Here is a 16,395-nt window from a genome sequence, read left to right as displayed (position 1 = left end):
TAAAATGTTTAAATTAAATGTATATTGATGATGTATACCTGGAACGCATCTGTGTCGCATCTTTTTTGATTTAAGCTAAAAAGCCCTCATAGTACCAGCCTGCATGGCAGGCTGGTACTATGCCATGCTATGAGCTTGTAGATCTGCTATTTTTGAAACATCTTTGTATATATACATGAACAACATGAACATTTTTAACTCAAATCTTTGCCTCTGTGAGTCCCTGGAACCAAATAGTTTGAGATGGGGGTCGGCAGCCAAATACACATCATTTTGGGGGTCCTTGACATGAAAAGGTTTGATCACCACTGATATAGAAACATACGTTTCTTTCAGAAAACTGTTAGGATTTGGAAGACATTTTGTAGAATCGGAACCTCAGGTCTTAATGGGTTGAATCATGGAAAGCAGAGGGCAAACGAGAAACTGAGAAAGAAAGTTAGAAGAAGTTGTGAGAATAATGGACTTGGGGAGATCGACTGCCGTAGGCTCTTCTCTATCTCCCTCTGTCATACACACACACACACACACACACACACACACACACACACACACACACACACACACACACACACACACACACACACACACACACACACACACACACACACACACAGTCCAGGAGTACATTGGAGCCTGTCACCGTGCATCATTTTCACATTAGGGGTGATGTATTTGTGACTTGGGTGTCGTCCATAAAGCGATGCTTCATGAGGGAACCTTGACTGCCTCACAGCCCAGTAGACCAAGCCACACCGGGGGGGGGGGGTGTAATGCTGGCCCGTGGGCACACACACACACACACACACACACACACACACACACACACACACACACACACACACACACACACACACACACACACACACACACACACACAGACACACAGGCATAATGACATTCACGTCGACTTCAGCTATGATGATGAGTTAACACAGTGGGGAATCCTTTTGTCCATTTATACCATTGATTAGATTTTCTGCCTTTGGTTTCAATGATGTAATGACCTTTGTGTTCACTCAAGTGAAGCTTTTTTTTGTTTTAGAAAGAGTTTCCAAAGAGACGGGCCAAATGGCTTGTTTGAATACAGTTGACTAAGCAGCATAATCCTTTGAACTCAAAAGGTGGGAGAAATCCAATTGATCCCAGTGCAGTATGTCTCTCCCCTTGTACTGTACCTGCTTTGTTTTGTGCAATGCTGCACCCAGTGGTGGAAAGTAACTAAGTACATTTACTTGAGGTAACTAAGTACAATTTTGAGGTATTTGTACTTTACTTGAGTATTTCCAATTTCCAATACTTTTACTTCTACTCCACTACATCTCGGAGGCAAATATTGTACTTTAACTCCACTACAATTATTTGAAAACTTTAGTTACTAGTTACTTAGTTACTGCAGATATAAATTATTACATTAACACTTTAACCCTATTTTATACCTAGGCTATTTGAAAATAGCCGATCTACAAGCTCACGCGACGCGTTGGGAGCTTGTAGGTCTGCTATTTTCAAACAGTTAGTACTTTTACTTTTGGTACTTCAAGTACAATTTGACTTTTACTTGTAACAGCGTACTTCTATATTGCGGTATTGATGCTTTTACTTAAGTAAAACATTTGAGTACTTTTTCCACCACTGGCTGTGAGGCAGGTATATAGCTGCAACCTGCACTATGCCGACTCCACTGGCATTTCGCACATCGTCGGATATTGACCCAGTGAGTCGGCGCAGTGGGGGGGTGATGGACTGATCTCAGCTATCTTCACATCGCGACATGATATGCACACACCCGCATACACTGTGTCCCTTTCCCAGGCTGTTGGTGACCTTTTGCAGGCTTTCGCACATTGTCCAGTGCGTTTTGGGGGATATAATATACAGCCAATACCGGAGCTGCTGGAAAGTAAATGGCAGGAGGTCGTTAATCTGTGGAAGCTGAGTTCCTGTCGCCCCCCTTTTCTTTTCTTCCGTACATCTCTTTGTTGTCCCCCCTGGCCCTGCCTCTCGCTCGCGCTCTATCTCTCTTACATCTCCCTCATTTGGCTGTCTTTGCCGTCTCTCTCTCTCTGTCACCCTCTTTGTCTTTTCTTATTTGTCTTTCTTATTTGTCTTTTTGTGGTCTCTCTCTCCCAAACCCCCAGGGCGCGACTGGAAGAGTTGCGGATGTTCCTGGAGAACGAGACGTGGGAGCTGTGTCCCGTCAAGTCCAACTTTAACATTGCCCAGCTGCATGTGAGTACGAATCCTTCGTCATGGCCGCTTAGAGACATGGCGCCCCAGCCCCCCCCCCCCCAACAAACTCCCCAAGAGTTAATCACTCTTCCTACCACGGTGACATTTACATTTGCGAATGAATCACAGGGGTCCCACATGATGGATATTTTGTTTATGTGTGTGTGTGTGTGTGTGTGTGGGCCTGCCTGAGCATTCATGTGTGCGTTTGCACGCATGCCTTGTCAGCCTTATGCGTCAGCAGGGGGTGTATATACGTAAGCGAGATGTACATCACATTAACAGAAGAACATGAGCATGATGTGTCCTACCCCACACTGTGTACATTATCGCGTACAATGTCATTTCTATGATTCATAAACAACAACGTTACCACCATCGTCGATCATTAAACCCGCCACGAAGCTCACAAATCTGCTCTATTCCCTTCCCCTCTGAGATACCGGCATCATCACCGAATCCCACAGCCGCCTGCATTGTGTTCAGCTGACTAAAAACACAAAGAAAGGTATAGATAATCTGGAAGACTGATACGTCAAGAAGATAAATGGAGTGAATTAAAAAGCTAATCTTTTACTTTCAGCGGTATCTTCAGGGTATAGTCACCGAGTTTGTGTGAAGCAGTCTGTCTTTTTTTTTCTCCCTTCGTCACCCTGTTTGCAGTGCATCCACTTTCCCAAAAGTTACTAGAATAATACCTTTATTTCAATGGTCCCAAACGGTAAACAAGTCCATGGGATTTTGTGACAACCACTCATTATTGCAATATACAACTATACAACAAGTTATGAATTATCTTTTAAATAATAATATCAGTACTTTGTGATTACTCATGTCTCATTACAGAGGCAAATTCTATAGACCTGGCATCCCTACAGTATATTAGGCATGTCATTATTGTTAACACATTGGGTGCCAGAGGTTTATTAAAATATTATACGTTGAGTGCCAGCATTTCTTCCATCCACTTGCGTTATACATTTTGTGCTGTGAGAAGCCCCGACGCGGAAATGCATGTAAACAAAGCGTGCGTGCGAGACGGCGGAGGGTCCCGACTAACGCCTGGAACAATAATATTTCCAACGCGACCCTCCATTGCAGCGTGATCGCCGATCGAAAACGGCTCGTTTCCACCACATTAAAAAGAAATGGAGATATTAAGCTTTTAATCAAGGAGATAACATTGAAAACGCCGACCGGAAGGATTTTTGACATGGAGCCACATCCAGCCTCTTCTTCTCAGAAACTGCTTGGGTGATGTCAAAGTTTCGTTTTAGCGCCCCACGTGGCCCACATGTATAAAAATAGAATTGGGTCAAAAACGGTCCGGACCGTTTTCGGCACTTCTCGTTTGGACCCTCAAAAACGGTCCGGACCGTTTTTGGCATTCAATGTGTTAACTTATGTTAATTATATATATTTTTTGCAATAAGTTATGAGCTTATAGATCGGCCTTATATGAAATTATGCTAAGAAGGTGGCGGAATGCCTCTATATCATTTGGGAAATGATTGAGTGCTAAGAGGGATAGCAATTTGTGGCCGACATTTCCGCTGGGGAGCGTTGCTCCATGTGAATACTCTTTCATACGTAGATGAGCTGTGTGAGTCGGATTAATAATGTCATTGTTTGAACTCTGAAAGGGCACAGCGGGGCCTGAGTGAGTTTTATTAACTCTGTATCACTCTGTACTCTCACATCGAATGCAGTACCGGCAACTTTTATTCAATATTTTCAAATGAACTCACTGAGTGTAGAATAGGCCTCATGTCTTAATGGGTTAATGTATAATGCAGCTAGCAAGTGTGTCTGTCTGTCTGTCAGTCTGTCTGTCTGTCTGAATGTCTCTCTCTCTCTCTCCCTCCCCACCACCCCCCCCCCTCCCTCCTGTCATCCAGGAGTTTAAGTTCATGGGCCAGGGCCGTTCCCCATCGGTGTCTCCCAGCAGACAGGCAGCAACCGCAGCCAGCCCGGCCCAGGAGGAGCTGTCTCTGTTCCAGCAGTTCAACCTGGAGGGTAACCCCTTCGAGATGCACATCGAGAACAGGGAGGAGGAGACGGAGGACGTGTTGGCATCGAACGGGGTAAGTGGTGATACTGGAGTATGCAGACTATGCACTCTCACTCACTGAATATAAATTCAGGATATTCTGGCCTTGGGTTGAAATCACAACAGAAAAAAACTCCTGCATGCCGTCTTCAAATGCAGATATCAGGGATTTTCTTTTTACAACTTTTCAGTCCATAACGTCAAATCAAATCAAACTTTGTTTATAGAGCACAGATTGACCAAAGTGCTGTACAGAGCAAGAACAAAACAATCAAATCAAAAGCATATACATGTACGCAACATGAGCACAAAAACACACGTATGCACAGGGTTGAAATCATGTCACATCAAAAGCAAGAATCAAAAGAAAGATTTTTCAGTGATGTTTGATGGGAGGTGAAAATGTAAGAAAAACTGTTTTACATACTATTACTACAGTATATATATATATATATATTTATACATATAGTTATATACTATTAACATCAAATAGTAATGCGGTATATTGAGCAGAATATAAGTCACATGCACAAAGATGTAACCTCAGGTTCCCTCAGAATTAAAATGGAGGACAAGAGAGAGTTTGGGAGAGCAGCTGTGTCATTGGGGTTATTAAGTGGAACACCTTCCGTCACAGGTTTTTTGTCGAAATACGCCCACAACACCTCCAGAAGGCTTCATGGCAAATGATGGCATACGAGAATCACGGCAGTAGTATATAAGTATAGCATGTTAGCATTAGCATATTAGCATCTTAGCTTAGCATAGTCCAAAATGGTGTACTTATATACTACTCACGCCTATGCACCTGCAGTAAAAAAAAAATGTTGCAACCTCAGACCTCAGCAACTAATGGTGTAGCTACCACTGCAGGTTTCAGCACGTTACTCCTCTGTTCTCCCTCAGTTCCACTTATCCGTCATTGCAATTATCCATCATTACAATTGCCGTTCCTCAATTAGACTTATGTATTGTACTTTTGACTTTAACCCATTAAGACCGGGAATGGAACGCAACTGTGTCATTTTAAGATGTCTTTGGGCTATTCAAAAATAGCAGATATACAAGCTCGGCACAGAGTGCCGCGCTATGAGCTTGTAGATCTGCTATTTTTTTATTTTATTATGAAAATGTGTGCAAATCTGAATATATATATATATATACATTTTTAACTCAAATCTTTCCTTCTGGGGGTTCCTGGAACAACATATTTTGAGATGGGGGTCCGCGGGCAAATACATATCATTTTGGGGGTCCTTGACATGAAAAAGTTTGAGAACCACCGATATAGAAACATACGTTTAAAAAAAAAAAACTGTTAGGATTTAGAAGACATTTGTAGAATCCACGGATGCAATCGCTTTCAAAAGTATATTCAAAGGATTTGCACAAACTTTCACGATAAAAAAAAAAATGCAGATCTTCTCTAGTATATCTGCTATTTTTGAATAGCCCAAAGAAATCTTAAAATGACACCAATTATGCTTTCCCGGTCTTGAAGGGTTAATTCAAATTGAATAAGTTGCGCGATCCACTCCAAGTCATTCATCATGGCCAAATCGGACTCACCAGTGACATCCACACTGTATGGGCGGGTTGAATTGTCATGGCAAACGAGTTCATAAAGAGACGATTAAGTGGGTGGTAATCACTGAGGGGCGGCTAAGTGCTTCATGTAGACCTTTTAAGTGTCATCGCCTGGGTCACCCATAACAGTTTCACACAGCCTGGTCCCCTTGACTGCGCCGGGGCCATTCGGCACAACATCCGCCACCGTTCTTCTTAACAGTTGATGCATAGCCCTGACATTTAACCCATTTAGACCGGGAACGCATGTGTCATTTTTAAGATGTCTTTGGGCTATTCAAAAAATAGCAGATCTACAAGCTCGTAGCGCGGCACCGAGTGCCGCGCTACAAGCTTGTAGATCTGCTATTTTTTGGAAAAGAATCGTGAAAATGAGTGCAAATCTTTGAATATATATATTCATTTTTAACTCAAATCTTTGAATCTGGGGGGTCCCTGGAACAAAATACTTTGAGATGGGGGTCCGCAGCCAAATACATGGCATTTTGGGGTTCCTTGACATGAAAAAAAGTTTGAGAACCACTGATATTACAGCAACATACGGTAGGTTTTTTTCAACAAAAAAAAATTCTAAATCAAATGATTTAGAAAACATTTGTAAAATCCCCAGAAGCAAAGATTTGAGTTAAAAATGTTCACTTTAAAAAATATATATATTCAAAAGATTTGCACACATTTTCACGATTTCTCAAAAATAGCAGATATACAAGCTCATAGCGCGGCACTCGGTGCCGCGCTATGAGCTTGTATATCTGCTATTTTTGAATAGCCCAAAGAAATCTTAAAAATGACACACCGATGCGTTCCCGGTCTTAATGGGTTAATACGAGCGTTGGCATAATGAAAATAGAGAGCCGTTCCGTACGGAGTTATGGTGTCATCCTTGGCCAAGCGAGGATGAACTTGTCAGCAGGGCTGTCAGCGATAAAGAGCGGCTTTGTCCAATGTGCGAGTCTCTAAAGGGGCTGCGTGTTGAAGATGATGTGATCTGTATGCCGGTGTGTGTGCCTCGATTGAAGTTCTATTCCCACAGAGACTTTAGTGGATGTTTGGAGCTCTTATCTGTCAATGTTCAATAAATAATTTATTTTTTGTTTAGCGCAGCAGAACTTGGGGTGCCTTGAGAATTTGTGTGATATACTCAGTGATGCCACTGCCAGAGGCATCATTTAGATACTAATATTTGAAAAACCTTTCATTTCCTGTTAACCCATTAAGACCGCTAGAACGGGGATGCATCCGTGTCATTTTAAGATTTATTTGGGCTATTCAAAAATAGCAGATATACAAGCACATAGCGTGGCACCGAGTGCCGCTCTATGAGCTTGTAGATCTTCTTTTTTTTTTATCGTGAATATATGTGCAAATCTTTGAATATATATATTTTTTATTTTGAGGGTCCGCTGCCAAATACATAACATTTTGGGTGGTCCTTGACATGAAAAAAGGTTTTAAGAACCACTGATATTATAGCAACATAAGTTTTCTTTTTTTAAACAGTTAGAGATTTAAAAAGACATAGAATCCCCAGAACCAAAGATTTGAGTTACAAATGTTAGCTTTAAAAAAATATATACATTTGCACACATTTTCACGATTTAAAAAAAATAGCAGATCTACAAGCTCATGGTGCGGCACTCGGTGCCACGCCATGAGCTTGTATATCTGCTATTTTTGAATAGATAAATCTTTAAACGACACCGATGCGTTCCCGGGTCTTAATGGGTTAACACAATTTATGCACCCCCCCACTGTGACTGCACAGCAAAGAGGTGACGCTTCACCTTATTTCTGAAACACGACAGATGCTTTATAATTGCACCACAAAAGCTGTGACGTTTCGAAACATCACAGCTTTTGTGGTGCAATAAATAAAGCATCTGTGTGCGAGCGTTTTATTTTTCTCTACCTACTATTTGTCACTCACGCACCTGACCAAGTTCGGGTTGGGGATGTGCACGTCGTTTTCCTTTTATTTTTATTTCTGAAACATGCCATGCATTCCTGTCCAAATTGGGGGGGGGGGGTGTGCCTACCTGTGGCTTTGTCTTCCACTCATTTTGTTTGGAGAATATAATTTTTTTCTTAACGGCAAAAAAAACGGCAATAGCAATATTGCCGAGCCTGCCTTAGCTATGAGCACGTTTTGATCCTCCATGTATCGTCCTGTAGTTCCATTATCTGAACCTGGGCATGTTATTGCAGTGGTGATTGCGCGTCCGTATAGAATCATGTTACCTTATCATGGAAGGCCTTACATGAAGGAGGAGATTCTCCACGTTAGGCCAATCCTTTCTGGGTTATGAGTCCCTTAAGGCTTCCGCATAGACATTTTTTTCTTACTATTATTTTCAAAGGCATTTATAAGGTAGTGAAATTAAATGAAGAGAGACAGGAAAGAAGGCGGATGAGGGAGAAGATGACTCACTGCAAACCAGGTGTTAGGTATGTGAGTAGAGTAGCACCCAAGCGCAGAACAACCGGAGGCAGAGCAGCTTCAGTACGATACGTTTATTATAGAGGCAGTCTTAATTCAGGCAATAAAATCCACACTGGGATCAGGAAATAATTCAATATCTACTGACAAACAAAACAACAATACAGAAGCTGGTTGATCAGAATCTGAGTCGAAATGCGCACATTCGCAAAATGCAATACATTGGATGTGTCCAAGGTTAACCCTCGTAAAGAGGTGTGCTCAGGGAGGAGAAGTAATGTATAGAGTCTAGACACTCAATGCTCTGGCAGCCTGTTTGATGACGATTTATACATTGTAGGTAAGAAATAGGCCATGCACTTAATCTTAAAACTTTGTTACAAGCATTTGCTACTTCCATACAGTAGTCGATTTCTGTGGTGTCTAGTTCATATGCCTAGTCCACGCCTACTTCAGATCAGCTGTTTGTGTTTTACGGTTTCAGATGTAGGGATGAATTTAACCAAAACAAAAGGTATAATCATCTTGTTAACCGATTTGTGATCGCACATCCCCCTATCTTGTTGCCGAGCCAAACTGCAAAGCACAGAAGTTTGTTTTAAAAAAGGCTTGCAACTCTTGTTTTAAGACAAATGTTATACTTTTTTATTTAAAACACGTTTCAGTCCTTTCTGGATCTTCTTCAGGTTAAAAGAAAAAAAGAAAACCTTATAAGAGGATCAGGAAAGGATCAAAATATTTGAAACTAGAAAAAGTGCTCCTCGGAGCACAGGTCTCCGCCAGGTCAGGTACGTTATTGTGGCCTCCTGGTGGCGCTATAATAGGCCAATGTGAAAAGGGTGCCATTTGTTCAAGGGCTTTTCACTGCAATCGGACACTGCATTCATGATTTGAGGCATTTTGTTCCAAAAATATGTTTGCAAAATTAGACCTGCTGGTGGCGCTATAACAGGCCAATGTGAAAAGGGTGGCATTTCTTTGTCGGCCTAATAGAAATGTGCGTGTGAAATTTCACGGAAATCGCAAGCTGCGTTCATGATTTGAGGCATTTTGTTCAAAACGGAACAATCCTGCAAACTTTGGAAGCCAATCTTAGGCAATCAGGATGGAATATGGGAAATCGGATAAATCCGTGTTGATCACATGACTATAGAGATACTGTGTACCGATTTGTGTGATGTTTGGACAAAATCTGTAGGAGTAGTATCAATAAATGTGTTTTGCACATATCGGCCTCCTGGTGGCGCTATAACAGGCCAATCTGAAAAATTGGGCCAGAGGTTCTGAGTTGGCATCCAGGGAGTGTGCGTGCACAGTTTCGCAGCGGCCGGGCCAACGGTGCCAGAGATTAGCTGCTAACGGACGGACAGGACGGACACACGGACGGACGGACACACGGACGGACGGACGGACGTACGGACGGACAGGGGGTAAAACATACTCTCTCGCCATGCCTTTCGGCCTGGCGGAGACAATAAAAATGCCGTAGAGCGCATTAGAAATAGAAAACGAGCCGTCCTTTTGAAACCCATCTTGTTAGCGATCCAGTGGTGATTTAGGACAGCACTGACAATGATATCGTTTTTCAACTTTATTCATACTTATTCATAACTTGGTTTTGACCAAGTCACCGTTTTCCACTTTCTTCACACTTTGTCCACCCTCTATCCCTCCCTTGCCTCCTCCTTCCTTTGCTCTGTCCATCTCCGTCCCTCCGTCTTCATCCGTCCGTCCATATTCTGTCTCTCCCTATATCTGCCCCCCTGCTTCACTTCACCTCCGTTTGTGTGTCTCTTCTTCCTTGTCCTCTTTCATTCATCTATTCTCCCTCACTCCCATGCAGTGGTGTAATGTAACTAAGTACATGTACTCAAGTACTGTACTTAGGTACAATTTTGAGTTACTTTTGACTTTACTAGAGTATTTCCAATTTGCAATACTTTTACTTCTACTCCACTACACCTCTGAGGCAAATATTGTACTTTTACTCCACTACAATTATTTGAAAACTTTAGTTAGTAGTTACTAAATTATTATATCATAAAACATACATTAACCATGTTAGCCCTATGGTTAGCCGATCTACAAGCTCACAATGCGTCGCATCGCGACGCGTTGTGAGCTTGTAGATCAGCTATTTTCAAAATATTTCTATACATTTGAACACTTGTGAAATGGGACATTCTGCATAATGAGTACTTTTACTTTTGGTACTTTAAGTACATTTTGATACCAACACTTTTGTACTTTTACTCAAGTAAATTTAGAATTCCGGACTTTTACTTGTAACAGAGTATTTCTATATTGCAGTATTGATACTTTTACATAAGTAAAACATTTGAGTACTTTTTCTGCTCTCCCATGCTCCTCCAGTACGAGTCAGACGAGCTGGAGAAGAGCGTGTACCAGGACTACGACAGCGACAGCGACGTCGCGGACGAACTCAAGCAGGACTATGTGGACGAGCAGACGGGCGACGCCCCACTCAAGAGGTCAGTACATAGTTTGTACCGCGCTTATGGGGGATTGCTTCTGCTTCCCCACCAATGACACGGCGAGGTGAGGGTGGTGGTGATGTTGTTCGTTCTTTCTCCTCTAAAAGGGCATGGAATGTCCAGTAAGATGTTCTTGTTCTGGTTCTCTTCCTGTCGGTAATCATGCTTCGCCCTGCAGTTGCAGTCCATTCAACTCCTCAGTTAATTGGCTCGTCGTGAGCCACCAACTGCAGGGAAAGCACAGAGGGCACAGGCAAGACAGGCAGATAGATGAAAAAAGCACAGGATTAATAATAGGTGGACCTAATTATCCCAATGAGCTGCTCCCAACTGCTCCTCTTGACACCACCCCGCGAAATCCCCTCACACGTTTGAAAAAAGTTTTCTTCTACTTTTGAGACCTGGAGGAGGCGCTAAAAAGCATTATTTTACACTTTGGCTATTCAAAAATAGCAGATATACAAGCTCATAGCGCGGCACAGAGTGCCGCGCTATGAGCTTGTACATCTGCTATTTTTGAAAAATCGTAAGAATGTGCGCAAATCTTCGAATATATATATATTTTTTTAAAGCAACATTTTTAACTAAAATCTTTGCTTCTGGGGGTCCTTGGAACAAAATATTTTGAGACGGGGTTTCGGTGGCCAAATACATATCATTTTTGGGGGTCCTTGACATGAAAAAGTTTGAGAACCACTGATATAGATACGTAAGTTTTTCAGAATACTGTTAGGATTTAGAAGACATTTGTAGAATAGGCTTCAGGTCTTAATGGGTTAAACTTAAAACATTTTTTTAAACCGAGTCAAAGAGTCAAATTGTCTCGCTTATTTTTGCTAGACAGGTGCTCAAACCTGCTTAGAGAGGGACACTGAGGCAGTTTCCATGCATTTATAACGGCATTAATTTTTTAGCTCACCTCGACCTAAGCCCAGCAAGTAGGCGGAGAGATGGCATCAAGGCTTTTGTCTACACACCATGAAACATTCTCTTTATAGCCACCTATACTTACATATTTTCCGCTTGATGACTAGATTAGGTTTTGCGGCTGTTTGATGTACACTAAGGCAGTCATTAGCTCCTCTGCGGCTTGTTCATAAAAGGATAATTACAGTACCGGAATGAAGAAAAAAAACGACTTATACGAAGTATAATCCGCCTTTCGGTTCGTTTAAGTGAAGATTTAAAACGTTCCATCAGGGAAACAATTTGTAAAGAATTTAGGGGATGATAATCTATGCAAGTAGGAGCAGTTTCAGTTTATATATATATACTATATATGTACTTATTTAAGGCTGTCTTTTTGAGTTTATAGTATGTGTGAGAGTATCTGTAGCTGTGCTTTTTTTTATCTGTATTAGAACCCAACGAGCTAAGATTTCAAATTGAATTATTCGATCTTCCAAAATAAAATCTGTACTAAATAAATGCATAGAACATCTTCATATGTCGTTTTTTGCTTTACTCTGCAGTATGTGCAGTAACGCAGCTAATGGCATGATCAAAACAGGAGGAAAAAAAAAATCGTAGTCATTATTTTGAGCAGATTATTAGATTATTGGCAGATATATATTATTTCCCATTATACGATCAGGGTCAGTGCCATATCAGCCTGGTTCTAATCTGTATCTATGGCAGTCTGACATGTACAGTAATTGCATGCGATTGCTGTATGTGTGGGGGGAAAATGAGGGAATATAACGCTATTACTTATTTAGTAGTACATTAGGAAAACGGCACTGTGATAATCATGTAATTGCCCGTTACATGATTAATGTGACACATGATATTATATTCATGTGATATTGTGATATGAAGCTTCACGTTGCGTCTTGTGCATTTCTCAGTGACGTGTCTAAATGAGGTTTGACATGATCCATCCACGTTACATTTCCCTTCTCCACCTTCTCTTACATATTGCTCTGACGCTAGCCTATCAATCGCTTAACCCATTGAGACCTGGAACGCATCTGTGTCATTTTTAGATTTGAGCTAAAAAGCATTATTTTACACTTTGGGCTATTCAAAAATAGCAGATCTACAAGCTCGTAGCGCGGCTTGTAGATCTGCTATTTTTGAAAAATCGTGAAAATGTGTGCTAATCTTTGAATATATATATATGTATTCTTTAAGCGAACATTTGTAACTCAAATCTTTGCTTCTGGGACCCCCTGGAACAAAATATTTTGAGGGGTCCGCGGTCAAATATATAATTTTGGGGTCCTTGACATGAAAACATTTGAAAACCACTGATATTATAGCAAAACATACGTTTTTTTCTTAGGATTTTTGTTAGACATTTGTAGAAGCAAAGATTTGAGTAAAAAATGTTTGCTTTAAAAATTCCATGATTTAAAAAACACAAAAATAGGAGATCTACAAGCTTGTAGATCTGCTATTTTTGAATAGCCCAAAGAAATCTAAAATGACACATGACAATGCGTTCCAGGTCTTTAATGGGTTAAATGCTAAATCTCTATTCGTTTCACCTGGGCATGTTAATTGTTAATTAGAGGTCATGTCATGCAAGGTCACACCCCGGAAATGAGCCGGTTCTAGATAATGAATAAAATTAATGCACTCTAATGATCAGAGTCAAGGGTTGTCTCTCTCAGTTCCTTGGTTCAGAGTCCCCCCTATCTTACGGTGGGTGTCCCTGTTTCTCAGGGCTTTGTGTAAAGCTTCTGATCTATCATTTAGCGGGCTGACTAGATGTCTGGATGCCAGTGGTGGAAAGTAACTAAGCACATTTACTTAACACATTGGGTGCCTCAGGGGCGTCACTACCGTCACGCAGACAACGCGGCTGCGTTGGGGCCCATGACGTTAGGGGTAGCCTGGTAAACCCTCCCTCCGGAAATCTCATTTCTATTTGATTCCTGGAGTGAGTCTGGCCTGATCCGCCTTTCTGCAATATTGGCTGTGTATGCCAAACGGCCGAGCCTATCAGCGTCGTCGCTCATTGTTCTGTGATTGACAGCTTACGTTGGCCAATCAGGTGGCGAGTTCGAGTGAGCCCAAAACACGAACGGCAGCCATCTTTTTCTTGTGCGGCCAATTCTCCGCTATTTTTTTACTTCAAAAAGCTCTCTAACTTCTATTTTGAGGCACGGAATTTACTTATAAGATATCGTTTGGATAGAATTTAGTTGTTTAACTTCATATATGTGGTCAATTAATCATGACAAAGCCTATTTAAAAATAAAAATTTAGAGAACCGGTAGGGGTGGGCAGTGACACCATTGTATCCGAAAAAGGCAACCCATTTTGGGTATGGCTGTCTCAAAAGTCTCGTTGCGTCACATTAAGACTGGTGAACTGCTGATTGGCTGAAGGGGAAAAATTATCATTGGCTGAAGGGGTTGTCAGTCAACGGTATTACTCCCGCCCAACTCCAGCACAGCCAATATTGCAGAAAGGCGGATCAGGCCAGACTCACTCCTGAAATCAAATGGAAATGAGATTTCCGGAGGGAGGGTTTACCAGGCTACGTTAGGGGCACCTCCCCACCCCAAAAGAAAAAAAAAAATATATATATATATATATATATATATATATTTTTTTTTTAAATGAATTAAAAAATAAACCTGGGTGGGCCCCTTAACATTGTTACAAAACCATTGTTTATGTACCCGAAATCCGTCACAAACCCGCGAAAAAAGTATCGTGCATGCGCGTTCATGAGGGCCCGCTGTGACCACCTCGCGTCGGGGCCTACTGTTGGCTCGTTACGCGACTGGGGTGCCTGAATTCTTTAATAACAACTTACCGTGGGTGCCAGCATTCTCCCCATTGACTGCGCTTTGCTGTTTAAAGCTCTAGGCTCCACGACGAGCAAATTCACGTAAAAAAAGCATGCATTCATGTAGCGCGAGGACCCTGGCTACATCCTGGAACGATAATATTTCACTCGCGAGTTACAACGGGGAGGGATCGCGCATCGCGCATGACCGGTTTTCCCCACCGGAAACAGATTCGGAGATACAGACGTTTTAAAGTAGGAAATAGACAGGAAGCGGATGGGGAGCCATTTTTTTTTTTTCCGGTGATCCATCTGGCCCTTCCTTCTCAGGATCACAATGGGTACTCCCAGAGCTGCTCTCTCTAAAAAAAAGACACAAAAACCGTTTAAATACGGTTTTGGCACTCCGCGTCACTTTTTGCACCTTTTGCAAAACCGTATATATACGGTTTTGGCACCCCATGTGTTAAGTACAATTTTGAGGTATTTGTACTTTACTTGAGTATTTCCAATTTCCAATACTTTTACTTCTACTCCACTACATCTCAGAGGCAAATATTGTACTTTTACTCCACTACAATTATTTGATAACTTTAGTTTTTCAGATATAAATTACATTATGAAACATACGTTAACCACTTTAGCCCTAATTTATAACTAGGCTATTTGAAAATAGCCGATCTACAAGCTTGTAGATCTTATATTTTCAAATATTTTAGTACTTTTACTTTTGGTACTTTAAGTACATTTTGATGCCAATACTTCTGGACTTTTACTCAAGTAAATTTTGAATTCTGGACTTTTATTTGTAACAGAGTATTTTTATATTGCAGTATTGGTACTTTTACTTAACACATTGGGTGCCAGAGGTTTATTAAAATATTATACGTTCAGTGCCTGCTATTCTTCCATCCACTTACGTTGATACGTTTCGTGCTGTAGAAGCCCCGACGCGGAAGTGCATGTAAACAAAGCGTGCGTGCGAGACGGCGGAGGGTCCCGACTAACGCCTGGAACAATAATATTTCTAACGCGATCCTCCATTACAGAGTGATCGCCGATCGAAAACGGCTCGCTTCCACCACTTTAAAAATAAATGGAGATATTAAGCTTTTAGTCAAGGAGCTAACATTGGAAAGGCCGACCGGAAGGATTTTTCACATGGATCCACATCCGGCCTCTCCTTCTCAGAAACTCCTTGGATGATCCCAAAGTTTCGTTAGAGCGCCCCACGTGGGCCCCACGTATAAAAATAAAATTGGGTCAAAAACGGTCCGGACCGTTTTCGGCACACAATGTGTTAAAGGTAGTGTAAGTGATTTGCAAAGTTTCAAATAATTGCAAAATGGGTATATGTTCTGATAGTACTCGTTACTATAGGGTGTCCTGTCCATATAAAGAGTCTCCATGTCTCTCCAGCTCTTTATAAAACAGAAAATGTATTTTGTAGTTTTTTTTTTTTTTTTTTGTAGTTTCATTTCCAATTTTATCCAACCAGGACAGAGAACTCAATCAGGACACAGATTAAACAAGTGAAATTGGAAGTGATGACACTAAGAAATGAGCATGCAAAATTTGAACTGAAAACTATACAAATTAAGCTTAAAAATGGGTACTTTCTCCTGATTGGCTGAGATTTTGACACCTACCGAAAAATGTATTTTCTGTTTATTAAAGAGCTGGAGAGACAGGGAGACATCTGTTACTGAAAAAACACTCTATAGCAATGATTACTATCAGAATATAGTATTTTAACCTTTTAAAAAAATACTTTTTGTTTTAACCAAAAAATATCACTTACCCTACCTTTAAGTAAAGAATTTGAGTACTTTTTCCACCACTGCTGGATGCC

General features: G+C 41.2%; 1 protein-coding gene across 2 annotated transcripts in view; it reads left to right on the top strand.

The window, feature by feature from the left end:
- Nucleotides 1–16,395, top strand: part of vps50 (VPS50 subunit of EARP/GARPII complex) — a 192,843-nt gene that overhangs the window by 98,078 nt on the left and 78,370 nt on the right. For both annotated transcript variants that reach the window (XM_080442184.1, XM_080442183.1), the window contains exons 17-19: nucleotides 2,142–2,232; nucleotides 4,131–4,316; nucleotides 10,680–10,798. In XM_080442184.1, the coding sequence (XP_080298310.1) occupies nucleotides 2,142–2,232; nucleotides 4,131–4,316; nucleotides 10,680–10,798 (396 nt within the window). The remainder of the gene's footprint in view (nucleotides 1–2,141; nucleotides 2,233–4,130; nucleotides 4,317–10,679; nucleotides 10,799–16,395) is intronic.

This window comes from Gymnoscopelus braueri (assembly GCF_963280865.1).
Source record: "Gymnoscopelus braueri genome assembly, chromosome: 11".
In the NCBI taxonomy this organism is placed as follows: Eukaryota; Metazoa; Chordata; class Actinopteri; order Myctophiformes; family Myctophidae; genus Gymnoscopelus; species Gymnoscopelus braueri.
The sequence above is the reverse complement of the archived record's forward strand: the minus strand, read 5'-3'. Positions and strand labels throughout refer to the sequence as shown.